Source organism: Xylona heveae, assembly GCF_001619985.1.
Source record: "Xylona heveae TC161 unplaced genomic scaffold L228scaffold_1, whole genome shotgun sequence".
Taxonomy (NCBI): domain Eukaryota; kingdom Fungi; phylum Ascomycota; class Xylonomycetes; order Xylonales; family Xylonaceae; genus Xylona; species Xylona heveae.
In genome coordinates this window covers 1,551,192-1,566,581 of record NW_017264193.1, presented here as the reverse complement: position 1 = coordinate 1,566,581, position 15,390 = coordinate 1,551,192, and the positions used below count along the sequence as shown (strand labels likewise).

Sequence of the window (15,390 nt, the reverse complement as noted above, 5' to 3'; positions counted from 1 at the left end):
CGATACTTCCTTATCAGGGCATATCTCGATTGGACACTATTTGAGAGTGGTGTCGCTCAACAAATGTCGCCATCCCTGCCCCAATTTTACGATAAGCCAATCCATAGAGCACCTGACATGTGAACGTATTGTTTCAAAATTGATGGGCACCCATTACCCTCAAATGGAAGAACTGTCTCAGAAATATGATACATTATCGACACGCCATGTTGACACGTCAAAGAGATTTATCATCATGTATTATACACACATTTTCCAGAAAGAAAATTTGCTGGACATCAACTATTCATGCCTGCATATATTTTTAACTCGCCATCGTAAGAACATAACTATTATATATGTTAGTGACACTCAAATCAGCCTGGCCAAAGAACAGGATAACGTACGATGTAATTGCGCTCATCCTCTCGCTTGTCAATTTCAACCCTATGGTTAAAAGTTCACGAGCGACGTCGGGCTGTTTACTTTGAAGCTCCTCCCACTTGGCTACTGTTAACCTCCAAGCGGTACAGTCTCGTTCGGCAACCACAGTTGCAGTCCTGTTCGTTTCAGAGAAGAATGGAAGCTCCCCGCACGTCGTACCAGCGACGATACTTTCATAATATTTCCCTTGCGGAAGATCGTAGTCGGCCCGCAAAATTCCTTCCTCCAGTAGGTAAAATCCCTTGGACTCGTCCTGATAGATCAAAATTCTTAGTAGATTCTCATACTAGACAGCAATTTGTTACAACTTACTCCGCGCTGATAGAGAATAGTTCCAGCCGGATACTGCATCTTTTCAAAGTAGGGGCAGATTCTGAACCAAAAATCTTCATTCTTCTCGGTCAAGTCTTGGAAGGTCTGGAGAATCAACGGTAAAGGCTGCTTGAAATTTTGCCATTTTGCAGGAGCCTGAGCGTCAAGATCGTTAAGCGTTGTGGTCGCAGCCTGCTGTAAATGCTGTCGTCTTGGAGAGCTGAAGGTGGTGTCATATGAGAAAGATAGGGAAGGCTGCCTTGGTACGTCTATATGCGATTAGCTGTTGCAGGCTATAAATCAGCTGGACATTGAAAACCGTACTCAGAACGTTCGTGCGGCCATGCTTTCGAGCTAGATCATCCCTCTTGTGGTAGAATGCCTTGAGCTGCTCATTCTCGCAGAATTCAAGTGCAGAATTAAGGTCCTCAAATATTTCAACATCATCCTTCTCCCAAAGGCCTACGTTCCGCAGACTTTTCCCCATCTCACCGTCCTGACTAACGCCACTCACAATCATCTTCACATTTCTCGTGTGAAGAAGACGGCTTATCCGAGTAAATGCTTCGGCGGCCGAAAAATCAATGCCATAAACATGAAGAAGATCAAATATTAAGAATCGTATAGGCTTTTCGTTGAAAGACTTTTCGTCAATCATCGCACGGACTCGATTTTCCACGCTGACAATGGTGCCGAAAAAGAGGTACCCAGCTAGTTTGACGACATGAGTCTGTTGTCCGACCTTCGTCAAAAAACGGTGTTGCAAAACGTGCCGACGGACGGTTGAGACAGCGATCTCGCCAGAATAAGACGCCCGAATTGCTGACTTGCGCGAGGTCTGCACAACAAAGCTAACACACGCCAGTATGATTCCAATCAAGATGCCGATGACGAAATCCCATACACCCATGGTCACAACAATGACCACGATCTATCAAAGTTAGACAGCCTTGTTAGAGGATAACATGCAGCACTTACAGTAAAATATTCTAATCGGTGAACTCGTCCCCACGTATCATACAAAGCCTCCTTCATTAGATCAATTCCAAGCAAGAAAATGAGGGCGCCGACCACCATGATCGGGATATAGCCAATGATGGTCGGGCCGATGACCATAATGCCAAAAGTTCCAATAGCCAGCAGGATTCCAGCTAGTCGGCTGTCGCCACCTGTCTTCATAAAGAGTAGACTGTTTGTGTAGGCGAGATAGTTCTCGAGACAAGTCAGTATACTGATGAATGGCACTCAAAAAAAGAGATTTGAAAGAGGGAGGACGGGGGAGAACAGTTAGTCAAAGGCACACATACTTGGATACTGCCAACACAGCCAGAGAGAGCATTAGATATTCCATGAGCAATTAGCTCTCGGTCAAGATCTACGTTGTCTTCTCCTGACGAAATACCCATGGCTGGTACGTTGATGGGGACATGTAGGACCCCAAAGAATGTCAAGGCGAACATGGCAGGTATAGTCTCAGCTAGTGCACCCCAATGTACTGCTCTGAAGTCTATGGAGGAGGTTAGACATGTCCACCAGAGAAGCTCCGTGTCCACTCACCAAAAAGGGTGTAAAAACGATAGAAAGGTACACCAGCCCGAGGCATTTCGAAAATCCAACCCGCTCCTCTTAGGGGTTCCAAATGAAGCGACGGTATCACCCCGACAAAGAAGTAGAATATTGCAGGGATGGCCAAAAAGTAGATGGGCACAAACAGAGAGCTCTTAATCCAACGCTGCGCAACCATCAGAATGATTGCAAGAGCTAGAGGCACTACCCAAAGAGGTATGGTATTTGCGCGTGTAAGAAACTTAAGAGTTGGTAGGTTATACTCCAGACTGCCAGGGAGTCTTCCGGAAACCTCAAACCCAGTAGCCACAAGAAACCATCCGACACCTCCAATGCAACCTAGAAGAATATGCCGCGGGAAAAACCCAATCAGCGCTCCCAATCTGCATGCGCCCATGAGGAAGAATACAAGTCCCGTGAGAACGGAGCTCACAGAGAAAGCCAGAATCGTGGTCGCAATGACGGCGTGCGGGTCGTCTTCTCCGACTCGGGCCATGATGGTGAATGCCATTTTATGAAAGAATGGTACAACTTCAATCTATAACAAGTCAGAAGACTATGTGGAACGCTCAAATGTTAACGTACCATTTCGGAGCCAATTCCGCCTTTGAAAATGCTTCCACCACAAGAGTACACTAGCTGGGAGACGATACAGCTAACGTAGAAGATTGATAAACCATCCGGACCAAGGTCCTCAAATATAGGTTCTCCGAGAGGGAAGAGGATCATTCCTAATTGTAGGGTAACGTTAATTTGCAAGTTCGGACGAGAAGAAATAGAGACATGTGTATTTACCATAAGACAGCGCGTCCAAGACGTTCATCCTAAAGTTATAAATAAATTAGGTCAATGGTTTGCAAACGCGACTGCGAGAAATTGAGATCGGGATCCACGTACAGGAGACCAAGAATCACAGCGGGTAGACGGCTTCCAACCTCAAGCACCCCTCCTCGCCAAATGGTTTCCTTGTTCCAAACCTTTGGACTCGTCGCCATTCGAAGACAGTCTCGAGCGCGATGCGTTGACCTGCTACTAAAAGTTTGGAGCTTACTCCAGGTTGATTGCTTTGAATATGTCAAACTCTCAATATCTTGTGCTTGATTTTGAGAATTGGAGGCATGATACTGTGGATCCGTCCTCTTTGATAACAAGGGTGTGTTCTCGCCAATTCCATGATCAGGTTCTTGAGAGATTTCTACTGTGGGTACGTTACGCTCTGGTGGAGTAGGATCCTTGGTATCCTCGCGGCGTGGGGAGGGCTTTGAATCTGGTGGGGAGTTCCGGAGCATCTCTGTGAGATACGAAGTTTTTGGGGTTCTGTGGGTGGAAGAAGACGTGCTGCGCGGGGAACCGGTTTCTGAAGGCGGATCATCCACCTCCGGTTGTGAAGGTCCATTAGAGGCTCGCGGGGTTAAGATTCCGTCTTCCGAATTACTAGCATGCCCAGTGTTGATATCGGAGGTTTGTGACCCAGCCTCCTCATCCATAAAATGATGAGGCGGAGAGCTTCCACTCTGCATTGAAGCAGCGTCGGACAGAGCCCACGATGCTAATTCCGCTGTCTGCTCTCGCACAGCTAACGGCGAATGAGGCGGGACATCTAATGAAAGGTCGACCATTAGTGATATGCTTTCGAAACATTGGATAGGGCCATATCCACAAACCGGCAGCAACATGATAGGAACGGTGGAAAAAGGATCGAGTGGGAGTTCTCTGATTGAATGACGAAGGCAAAAGTGTGCCATGTTGCGTTTCGACAAGTGGTTGATTGGTGTGCGAAGGGATCGAGGGAAGTGTAGCTTCCTCTGGGATAGCGATCGACCGGTGACGGGAGAATGGCTGTGATGAGCCGCTGGACTCATTGGGAGAGCCAGGCATCCCGTGCTGCGAACCACAGCTCTTCTGCTGCCGTGGTAGATGCAATTCGTGCAGCCAAGATAGAATAACAAGCTAAGCGGATACGCAATTGCAATAACAGACCGCCTGGAGAAAGCTCGGGAAGCCCGCTTAGGCCAAGTTCGAAAGAAGCACAAGCGAGGCAAGAGATAAGGGAACGGCACGGTCCAGGAAACCTTTAGTAGAACTGCTCTGCGCTCCTTGGTGAAGAGCGACCAAGTGACCGAAAGACAGCTCCCAACTTTCCTTGTCCTGCGAGGTCGAAAAGCAAGAATTGGAACCTCTTGGAGGAGGAACTCAATGGCGTAGGCATCCTATCAATTTTATCCTTAGCAGTGGGGCGATCTTGCACACTATCCTGGTATCATTTTTCTTCCTTCTTTTTGGCCCCCTGTCGGTCGGGGCCTGTCGGGCCATGGAGGCGAACAAGGCTTGCATTAGCGAACCGTTGGTTGATAACGCGCATGATAATTGTTTTTGTAACAGTATCTCAGGTATCGCCAGCGGCCAATATGCGTTTACCTTGGCTGAATCTTTTCTGTGATACTGCGATGTTCTTTCTTCTTTCTTTCGCGAAAACGAACTCTACAATATAGGGTGCCAGGTGTCCTCCTCGTGAATGATGTAAAATGAGCTCTCGACCTCCGCTCATGCGGGGTCAGCAGCTACTTTGATGATTCGCGGTGTTGTACATGTACAGCGCATTTCTTGGAAATCAGCTTTTTCCTTCCTTTCTCCTGCATCTCTTCATGCGCAAGCACGTAGCACGAAGTCCCTGTCTGTGTGGTTCTGCCTGTCACATTGGCACCTACTTTGCTCTTGAACTTGAAGCCTCGATTACGACGAACGTCACGTCCGAAGAAGAGGTTCCTGCATCTTGAGCAATTCTGCAATTCAATTCAATTCATCATTGCTCCATTTTTACCCAGCATATTCAACTCGCTCTGTTTCATTTTCTATCAAATTCCCTCCAAATTTAACTCCGTAGAGTCATTATACGCGATCGGTAATGAGACAAACATGACGTCCCTGAAAAAGAATGCGTTTATGCGTGGTATATGAATGTGAAAACCCTATGAACGCCAAATCATCCCGTTTAGGCAAGCCAGGTCTCAGCTCAGGCGCTGCAAGAAACCCTGTGCGATTAAACGTTCCACATCGCCCTGTTTAACGAAAAATTGGCTGTTTTTCGTCAAATTTATAGAGCTGCCAAATACTTAGTAAATTTCTTAACCTCCAAATGGCAGCGAACAGTGATCTTACCCATACTCGGTCTGTATCTCACCAGCATCTTTGAGCACCCTGACATCAATAAATAAATCACGGGGCGGCTCCAGGCTCCCAGTCAGGTCAATGTCTGTCCACTGTCCTTTGTATGCAGCGAGAAGATCGCTGTATTGCCTTACGAATTCTTCCTCTTCTGGACTCAGCGAATTCACACCGGCTGACTCGCCAGCCAAAAGGGTAGTCTCCGCACTTCCATGATTATTTCCTCCGCGATTTTGTTGCGATTGCTGCTGCTGCTCAAGAATGTCCATACCGTTCCAGCACATCTCTTCCAGCTTATTTGATCGAACACGGTGATATGCCAGCAGACAACGTTTATTCCGTCGCATAGAAAGATGATTCACCAAGAGAGCACACGCAGTCGCAGGGTCGGCAGAAGGAGTGAATCCAGTACCGAGTTGACTGAGTGTTACTGAGGCATCTTTGTCGAGATCCCGCACTTCTCTAGTCACGGCACGGACAAATTCAGTCTGATACGGAGGAAGATGGGCGAGAGATTGGGTCCGTTTTGCATGTTGAACCTAGTTTACAGCTTCAGGGCCAGGCCTTTTGAGAAACGAGGATACGATTTACCAATTTATTTCCTAGCTCGCCGTACATGGAGTTTGAGATTTCCTTCAACAGCTGCCCGCTTCCCAAAAACACAAAGAAAATCGTTTCGATTGAAGATACTGTATGAATATAGAAACTGAGCTGCAATTCGCATGTGGGATTTCCTGTTCGAGACGTGGAGCCACGCGCCGCGGGGTGTATGTGGCTAATCCTAATCCGGGATAGCCTCCTCATCCCTGGCGAGAACTTGGTTCGCGTTGGCAAATGAACATTTAGTTATATCGAAGAGGTCGGTTTTGACCTTTTCCTAGTAGACGTATAGATCTTGATATTTGAGTGATCATCAAGAAACAGTGTATCTCTAGATCACTAGAACTGCTATCTACGTGAATAAATAGTATGTCGCACACGTATTTCCTGATTGTGCAACATTTCAAAATGTACCTTAACCAGCCACGTGTTACGCTCTTCTCATCGAGCTCTCAGACTAAATCGACAAGTAACAAAAGAGACTTCAACCCAGCCCTAAGTCAGCACATCATGATCTCCTTACAATCTACTCCATTGCTTGTCCATCGCAAGGAACAAACTCCTGTTTTGAACAGCATGGCCCAGTCAAATTGTGAGCATGCTGCATGCTTGGCTCACCTTGGATTCTTGAAGATTCGAACTATCACAGAGGTATACGAATCGAATTGAGATTATGATATCTAGAAAGTCATGCCCAAGCAGGGATTAAGAACTAACAGAGAGCCAAGAGCCAAAAACGTTTAGTTGTCTATCCTGGAAACAGGTAGCCGCCTGATAAAACATTTCTTACATTTCCTTTCCGTTCCACAACGCCCCCAGCACATTCATGAAAAAAAAAAAGCCTAACTGACATCGCATTTCAAAATAGCACCAAGCCTCCCACCAGCACGCTCTCTTTTACCAAGATATATTCCGTACTCCTGCTTTGATCGAGCCTTGCGTATGAAGTGTCTCATACTGTACAATCATTGATGCTGAAACGCAGCTTTCTCATCTGTTCAGTCGACCCACTTATTGAATTCAGATACACAATCCGCGTGGTAAAGATCTGATTCCACCCTCCAAAGCTCTTGAGGGTCTGCGAAAGGCGAGATCTCGCTATGATAGAAAGGCAGCCCATGACACTCAAGAGTTTGAAAACCACCATCTGGAAAGGGGCCGTAGCCCGCATGATCAATTTCACGGTGAGAGGGTACAAATCCTGGGTTGAACGTTGTCGGTTGGCCTGGCAATTGGTAGATTGTCGCTGCCATCGTCTCTTCTGGCTGACTACTGCTACTTGAGCCATAGTTGCTATCATACGCAAGAAGAAGCGGGTCCACTTGACATATGCCTGAAGCAGCGGGGCTGCTCTGTTGGGATGCTGGTTGAAGTAGATCATAGTGCTCGGCACCAGGCAGGCTAATGAGAGACCCAGAGCCATTGTATTGCATTGCTGGCCTTTCAGTTTTCCGGATCTTTACATCCTCAACATTTGGCACGTTTGCGTGTTGGTGTACGGTCGTTTGATAATAATGACCGTTGAGGTCCGTTCCCATTGCAGCAGGTGGCGGTTTTCCAGGGTTTGTTGCCTGATATGATGATTTATTCACGACAATGTGAGCGGAAGGCGGTGCAATGTCTGTGGCTGCGTCTTCCAAGTCCCCGGGCTTTGAGCTCGTTCCTCTACCTTGACGTTTGTTGGATCTCAGTCTTGTTTTTCGCTGGTTTTGCGGCACCCAATCAAAATCAGCATCTTCGACATTGCACATCTCTTCATCTTCATCATCTGGAGTAGGTTTTCGCTTGCGAGCGTTTGTTTGTGCTTTGCTTGGAGAAAATTTGTAACCTGGGTGTGCATTCTGATGGTTGATGCGCTCCACTTTTGCATATTCATTGTATTCATCGCGAACCTCGGGAGGTTCAAGAGGCCAACTTTCACCCGAAACGGAAGAGACGACCTGGTGATTGTTCTGAAGGCACCATTGCTTCGTTCTTTCTGCAAAAGCCGACCTATAGAGCATGAAAGAATTCATAGGCCGAGCGATGTATCCGTTGCGCTTCTCTACCTCTTTGTGTCTTGTCTCAATCGATCTATTAACCCATTCCCTCATATCACGAATTGGTATATCCTCAAAATCTTTGGTCAGAACGCTCAAAGGTGCATTGATCTTTGGAATTTTAGCTTTATCGGCTTTTCCTTGTTTCGTGATTTTCTTTGGTCTGGGTGACTTGGACGGTCGGAAATGAGAATCTGCCACGGCCGTAGTCATGGGTGGCGACTCAGAAGAAGCCATCGATCGACCGCTGAGAATTTGGCTGCCACCCTGACTTTGGGCCAGAGACTCCGGAGTCGGTGGATTGTATATGTTAAAAGCGTGGTGCAGATACTGGGTTTTCTGGAGTCAGTCTATGGCAGAAGCTCTTTTGGCAAGATGAAGCTTACACTTTGAGGGTCCACAGCTGCAGTTGATAATCCTTCGTTATGTCCAAGCCGATACTCCTTTATCATTGCATCATTTCCGGGCCAATTTTCTTCATGAGAGCCTCCAATCATGGGGCCAGCGGATTTTGCATCGCCAAATCTTCCCATTCGGATACCAAGTCCGACATCATTTACGTCTCGCATATTCGCGAACTGAGTAGAATCCTGTTCTGCTGGTCGCAGCTCAGGCCTATACTGTAACCTATACGGGCCAGGATAACTTCCATCGATGATACAGTATTCGTGGGGATGCACGATGTCTCTGTTCTGATTCAGAGCTGGCTGCAGACTATAATGGACCCCGCCATTGTTCGAGGATGAAGGAGATACGGGGCGCCGTTTTATCATAGTTGCTTGGAAGATCGTTCAACACTGGATAAAAACGAAGGTTGCGACGATGTTTGGCGACTAAACTGATGAGGGAAACAATACCCAAGTGACGGTCCCCTCTGTAGAGATGCACCTGGAACCGCTAAAAGGAATCTATTGAGATGGAACAAGACTCTGGCAAGATCTCTGTCTTTGTGGAGATCACTTGAATTGACGTCCAGGGCTAGACAAGAGCAGTCGGAATGCTCTAGTCCCGTCGGTATTGTTTCGAGCTGTCTGAGACTTGTTGGAATTGACGGCTGAGATTCCTCGCAGGTTGATATTCTAGGCTCTACAGAATTCTAGAAAGAATTCGACTGATGCGAGAAAAAAGATAAGAGTTATCTGGATGGTTCATCTGAGCTTCCATATTAGATCCAGCAGTGGGCCTCCTATAGAGGAAAGAAAGGCAATGCGCTGGAATGAAGCATACCGACTAGATGGAACAGCCTTGAAACGAAGTCTTGCGGATACCCGTGCTGCAGCCAGGTGCATTTGATTGAATGAGTTATCTCGGCAAGAGGAAGCTTGATATCTGGCAAGCATCCGAGTGAACCAAGCGGTCTCTTGATTAGTATTCTCACGCTGGTTATGTCTCAGTCTCTTTGTATTGGACGCAGATTCGATTGCTGAATAGCCAGACAGGGGCACTTCTCTCAACACTTGCAACACTTCTTTGTCCACGCAAAAGGAACGCCCTCGTAGCAGGGACGAGATCCAGTTTAAGTACACAAACGGTTCCTGATCACGACGCCAGTTTGGGTCCAAGGTGGTTTTCGCCGGATCCGACTCGTGTGTCAACGGATGGGCGACTATATTAGGGCAGATCTATATGGGGATGGTGGCTGTGTGGTCTTGTCGAAATGCGGAGATTGAAATCTGGAGTCAAGGTACACTATCACCACGAGGGTGCACGCGATGATGGAAACTGTTTTGCTGCAAGTCGTGGCTTAGGTCAGAAGCAGTGAAATCCAAGATTTAACGCTACTTTTCTAACTCCCGTTTCTTGCGTGCTGTCTTGCGTTAAGGCACACAAGCTCAAGGCTCCGGGCTTCTTTCCTCGGCACTTAATATCAATTAACGCAAACAAATGTGGCTTCATACCTCACATTAGTCTCTTCCGCGACCCTAGCTAGCAATATCAGATGGGTTTGAACTAGGGACGGGTCTCGACCGCTTGCACGCCGCTCGAGGCATGGTTACACGGGATTTTACAGGCCGGGGTTCAGTATTTTCAATGGCAAAGACTAGAAGAGGACAGACTGACGCAGCCCTTCAGGGCTCTCGCTTACATCTCCATGCCTCAGTGGGAATTGTCCTGTGCAGTTCAGTGCTGAAGTTGGGAAGATGTACATTGGAAACGCATCGTTGGCTAGGCAGTCCAAAAGGGGACCGCGGATACCGGCTTGGGGGACGGCTCATAACTGCGGCTACTTACAGATAGGGTCAGTATATTGGGAATGGCGCAATGCTGTCTCGCCGTTCTGTCTCACGGACATTCTGCAGGGTCTAAGCTGCGGGGTGATGGATGTTGACGGCAATCGGATTGTAGACCCCCTGTGCAAATTCACTGGCCCCCGGATTAGACTACTAGTGGCTTGCATTGCATCCAACCCACATGACTGTTTGCACGGTTATTTCCACAAAGTCTTTGGACACAACGATTACGTCGGCGGCATAATATTTCTCCAACGTCGATTTTGGTAACAACTGTACTATGCAGGCGAGTATTTTCATTGTGGACGGGGATGTTCTGGCGAATAAGCACCCCGTCTTGTCAAAAGCCGCTCTTCAAGATTCTGATATGCTGGAAACAGGAGTAGAGATCTTGAGAAAGACCTTACCTGAGACGTAGCCTAGCCGCGAGATCAACGGAAGTGGTTGTTGACTATTCTGACTAGGACAAAAGGGGTTGAATGATGCACACCAAAATTCCTGCTTAAGACTGTCACGCCAAGGGTAGAGCCTACTCGAGGGCCAGATCACCTAGTGCCGCAAAACCCCCACCGAAATCTCGGGGTCTCGGAAGGAAGAGCATCGGATTCCTTGTTCAGAGGGAGTATGATCTAGACTTCCCGGAAAATTATCATGAATGCTTCGACCGAAGGAGTTCTACCATGATGTCGTCTCGGGCCATATTGGTCAACAGCTGCTTACCTCGGCACCGTGCTCTATAACCACGGCGTAGTTAGAATAGAAATTTTGGATGCACATGGCAATCGAAGCGCTTGGCTAAGCTTTACAGTAAGGTTGTGTCTGGAAACCACCGGGCAACCTACCATCTTTATCGCTGCTTGGGAAATACTTGCTTATCGACTATCTTTTGCGTTGCTGGCGCCTCTTACGCGTGGCCTACGGACGACTTTTTCATGCATTTACCGATTACAAATGGGTTGCGCCTTACGAAAATGGCGAGTCGAAGTTTCAATGTGACTTTGAAATATAAGACGATTCATTATTGCGTACAGGCTCGTGAGACAAATAGTCTCCGAGCAACTGGTAGGGGAAGGGTATGTGGGAGGCAGGCCGCAAGCAAGATAGCTCGGGATTCAGTTGAGGGAACTCCAATCATCAGGTATATGAGGACCCTCGCGACGATCGTCGCTGCTGTAGGTCAAGCTTTTGGCAATGTACCTTCTTTCCCAGGATCTAATTCAACCTCCGCCGCAAGTCAATTGTATTTCGACTGTAGTGACGACAGCAAATAGCACGAAATTTAACCAGTGAACTGAGTCTGACTATATCAAATGTCGAGATTGGTCAAGACACTCTGACGAAGAAAGGCAAGCGAAAAAGTAGCTCACGTTGAGGGTCTCGGTGTGGTTGTTGACAGTACGTACCCACGTAATTAGCGTCCGATCATGAAGGGCAGCTTGATGATCCGAGCATGGATTGAGCATCGAGAACCACGGCGACGGATTCCATTCCCTTAACCCAACAGACCGTTGAAACCTGTCCAAGATAGGCTACTTTGGGTTGGCAACGCTCCATGCTCTGCAGTTGGTAAGTGTATGTCTACGAGCAATGAATTGTCTGCACAGAAATGATTGATCCGAAGAAACTTGCCGAAATTTTGAACGATCTGTCGCGATATCACGGCAAATTATCAGGATCAGCAGCTTCGGATTTGGCCAGGGCCCCGAGGGCGCCGTGCCGCCCTTCGGCCAACTAAAGCCCAATCAAGGCTGGGCCAATACACTTAAGAGACTTGGTGCCCGCGGCCTATCAATCTAAGCCAAGACATGCAAATCCACATCCGCCCTAACAGGGCTTTTCGATGTGGCATTGGCTGACCTATCATTTGGTGGAGGCCACCCTGGGCGAGAGTGCGCAAAAGGAATGATTGAAATTGTTCAATTTGCAATGGCTAATGCGAAGAGCGGTAAGACCAGGAAGTCTGCTTCAAAAAAAATTCTTTTCGACCCATTTCATCACTGTAAAACAAGGGAAAGGATGAGAAAGAGCAAAGAAAGAATAGGGAAACATAGATCTCGAACAAAGAAGGACAGATAAATTTAGTATATGATGAAGGGAATATGCGGGATGAAAATACATTCCAGCGAGATACAACGAGGGCGAACTCCTCCTCGATGGCATCGCATCAACAAAAGTAGAATAAAGAATGTTAATGCAATTGACATTGAGTGAAGCATCGGAATGTCGGAGGAAAGGGTGGAAGATCTGGTCAAGTCATGATGTCGACGTGAGATGGTGAGGCCTGTTTGAAGGGGTTGTGCGACCTTGCCGCTAAACGCTCGCCTCTCCACAGTAATCTAGAGGCTCGGATAGCTCCGTTACCGCGGTGCAGCAGCCTATCATGGAAAGGAAGACAGTTCGGGAAATGGTCGTCCTGACTAATGCTCACTTAAGTTGCGCTTAGACACTATAACTGTGCAGCGTCAAGGCACCAGTTGCTTTAGGATGAATGTGGCTAATCCGCGTCGCACTTTCTTCAAAAGTAATCTCCTAAGGCCGCGGAGCAGCTCGGGAGCTCGGATGTACGGATATACGGATGCTCGGGCCCGTCGGACGTGAATTAATCTCCGTATTAGTAGCTTCTCCATCCGCAAGACTGATTATGGTGACGAACATTGCTTTGATTGATGACCTTCAACAACAAACGGCCAGTTCCACAATCATGATCCCGGGATCCCAAGCTCCACGACATGGCTTTCAGAGCTTACCACTCAAACACGTTTAGATCCATCTCGTCGGTGCTGTCATGACCACGATCTGGTGTAACCCTCCTCTATTTGACGCTCTTGGGGAAAGGAACTGATCTATGTCGATCTCGACCGTTGAAAAAGTCAGATAATCATGAAGTAGGGCGATTCCCATTGTGGCAGTCCTAGGCAGATTCTCTTGGGGGTGGAAAATTCCCCCCTTTCTTTGCGCTGCCCTTTTGCGTCTGCTCGAAAGTCCCAAGCCATTTCTTTCTTGATTCCGCCCACCAAGATGCCAAGACATTTCTCCCTCCAATATAGCCTTTGGGCCCAGAGTCCGGCTGGTCTGTGTTCCGGAGGTTATACGCCCTTTCCCAAACCAGGGCCATGTACATAGTCTGTCATCTGCACCCCGCGATTTTTAGGAATAGCTTAGCGTCTCTTGCTTTACTTCCTTCTCCGTTAATTTTCTTTGCCCTTCCCCAAGACTTTTTTCTTGATCATTCGCAAGTCTTTCCTAAACCATCAGGTGTTAGATATTCTCATATCTCGTCTGTCCTTGTTCTTCTGGCTCGGCATGCCGCTACCGTCACTTCTGGTCGGGATGTTCCATTTCCTCCAATCTGCTTGGTCTCTTTTGCAGACTTCAATTTCACTACTCTTTTCTCAGCCGCTTGTTGCGGGGGGCAGCACATTATTCACAGCCCAGAATGTCCGATCGAAGTCTTTTGGCCTGAAAACAAGAAATACGGCAGAAAATGAGTAGCACAAGTGCTGGCTAAATTAAGAAAACCAGAAATTCCTTTTGGCCCCGACACGAACTCATTTGAAGTTTCTCACTTGGGTTCCAAAACTGTATATCGATGACTTCCGAGGCAAAAATCAATAACTTTTGCGGCGTCACCAAAACGTGCCTGTTCTGGGCGTGTCTCATTTAAACAGGCGATCATAGCTTTTCATTGTGGTGAATGCCTAGGTTGCCCTGCTCTTCAATGTCTTCGCAAATCTGTCCGTCATATCATCTTTTTGTTTCTTTCCACGCTCTTTCTGCGGTACTGTATTCAGGAAAGGACGAATCTGGGCTTGTCCTGGCCATTCTTGTACCGACCATGCACATGTCCAAAGTTGCATCGGCCTGCCATGAGCGGGGTGATTCAGGCAGCAAAATATGTACCTACTAACATGAATGCTAACATACGATTCATCTCGTCATCGTTATACAGTTCGCCACGTTATTAGTGTCTTCGGTTTCATCTGATATCACATTCTATCACCGGTTTTCAGCCACCGCAATTGTTGCCCCATCGTCCCATCATTCCGCGGCTTCCCTGGCCATAGCTCGGTAATTTATGCATACACGGCATGCGCCTGGGGCGTTCGAATCTGGATACAGAAAGGTCGTGCCGTCCAGGGCAGTAATACACTGGCTGTTCCCTCGCGGTGGAATTCACTGTCATCTGGGCGTCTCTTCATGTTCAGGGCAGGAAAGATCATGCGATCGTGGCTCGTATGTGTAATTACAGGTGCAGTCTGAGAGAAAGTCAGACGATCTAATGGGTCCATGAAGCTCAGAGTCTATAGGAGGCCTTAAGGGTAGCCACTTCTCTGCGAGTCAATATGTGGCCTGTGTATCTCATATATTTTGTTGGGAAAGGCGTCTCCGGGCCAAGAGTATCGGTTATTGCCATGTTGGAGATTACGGAACTTGGCGGCTTGCCTCAGAGAAGACTTTCATGCTCGTAAGTCGCGTATAGGAGTGTGTGCTTGCTCAGTCGACGATTGAGAAGCACCATGCCTTGCCGCGCGGAAGAACGCTAATGAGGTTAGGGAGTCTCGTGAGCGGGCAGGGGCCACCTAGTTGGGCTTTGGCCCTAGCTATCTATGTATCTACCGCCGATGCAGGGTATCGTGGGGGTCACCAGGTGGGTATGACTTGTGCGAAACTGCGACACTGCGCTATCACTTCAGATCACATAGCATCTGCAGTTCTTCGGCTATGAAGGGATATGCTCGGAAGACCCTCGGACATGCAATAGCGGAAATCTCAGAAGGAGACCAATATTTTATTTGGGCTGAATGTCCCGATGCCCCTGATCCAGCCAGCATGAGCTTTCCTAATGCCGCAATAATACATGTCAATCATTTTGGTGCAGTCATTTAGTAACGCATGCGGCCCTGCCTGGCCACCGCTGGCCATAGCTACTCTCTTAGCTGAGACCACAGCTCTACACGGCTAAGACAGCTTTAAAACATTATGTCAGAATGTAACGCTTCCAGCGCCCAAATATTGAATTAGAACGAGATGCTCTTGGGTCTAAATAGACAAAA

The 15,390-nt window shown here is 47.7% G+C and overlaps 3 protein-coding genes across 3 annotated transcripts; all 3 read right to left on the bottom strand.

Moving 5' to 3' along the window:
* Positions 1–304: 304 nt before the first annotated feature.
* On the bottom strand, positions 305–4,179 carry L228DRAFT_264776 (hypothetical protein; the record flags this gene model as incomplete). Its single annotated transcript, XM_018334611.1, has 11 exons — positions 305–329; positions 387–676; positions 736–1,004; positions 1,060–1,666; positions 1,714–1,947; positions 2,043–2,242; positions 2,293–2,839; positions 2,887–3,032; positions 3,097–3,125; positions 3,199–3,901; positions 3,966–4,179. The coding sequence occupies 11 exons, from the start codon at positions 4,177–4,179 to the stop codon at positions 305–307; spliced, it is 3,264 nt and encodes a 1,087-aa protein (XP_018191928.1).
* A 754-nt stretch (positions 4,180–4,933) lies between these two features.
* On the bottom strand, positions 4,934–6,084 carry L228DRAFT_279582 (GINS complex, Psf1 component; the record flags this gene model as incomplete). Its single annotated transcript, XM_018335695.1, has 3 exons — positions 4,934–5,403; positions 5,461–6,005; positions 6,058–6,084. 3 exons carry the CDS (start codon positions 6,082–6,084, stop codon positions 5,310–5,312), a joined length of 666 nt encoding a protein of 221 aa, XP_018191927.1. The 3' UTR covers positions 4,934–5,309.
* A 706-nt stretch (positions 6,085–6,790) lies between these two features.
* Positions 6,791–9,063, bottom strand: L228DRAFT_279581 (hypothetical protein). Its single transcript, XM_018335694.1, has 2 exons — positions 8,492–9,063; positions 6,791–8,435 (listed from the first exon to the last, which is right to left on the bottom strand). Exons 1-2 carry the CDS (start codon positions 8,876–8,878, stop codon positions 7,065–7,067), a joined length of 1,758 nt encoding a protein of 585 aa, XP_018191926.1. The 5' UTR covers positions 8,879–9,063; the 3' UTR covers positions 6,791–7,064.
* Positions 9,064–15,390: the final 6,327 nt, after the last annotated feature.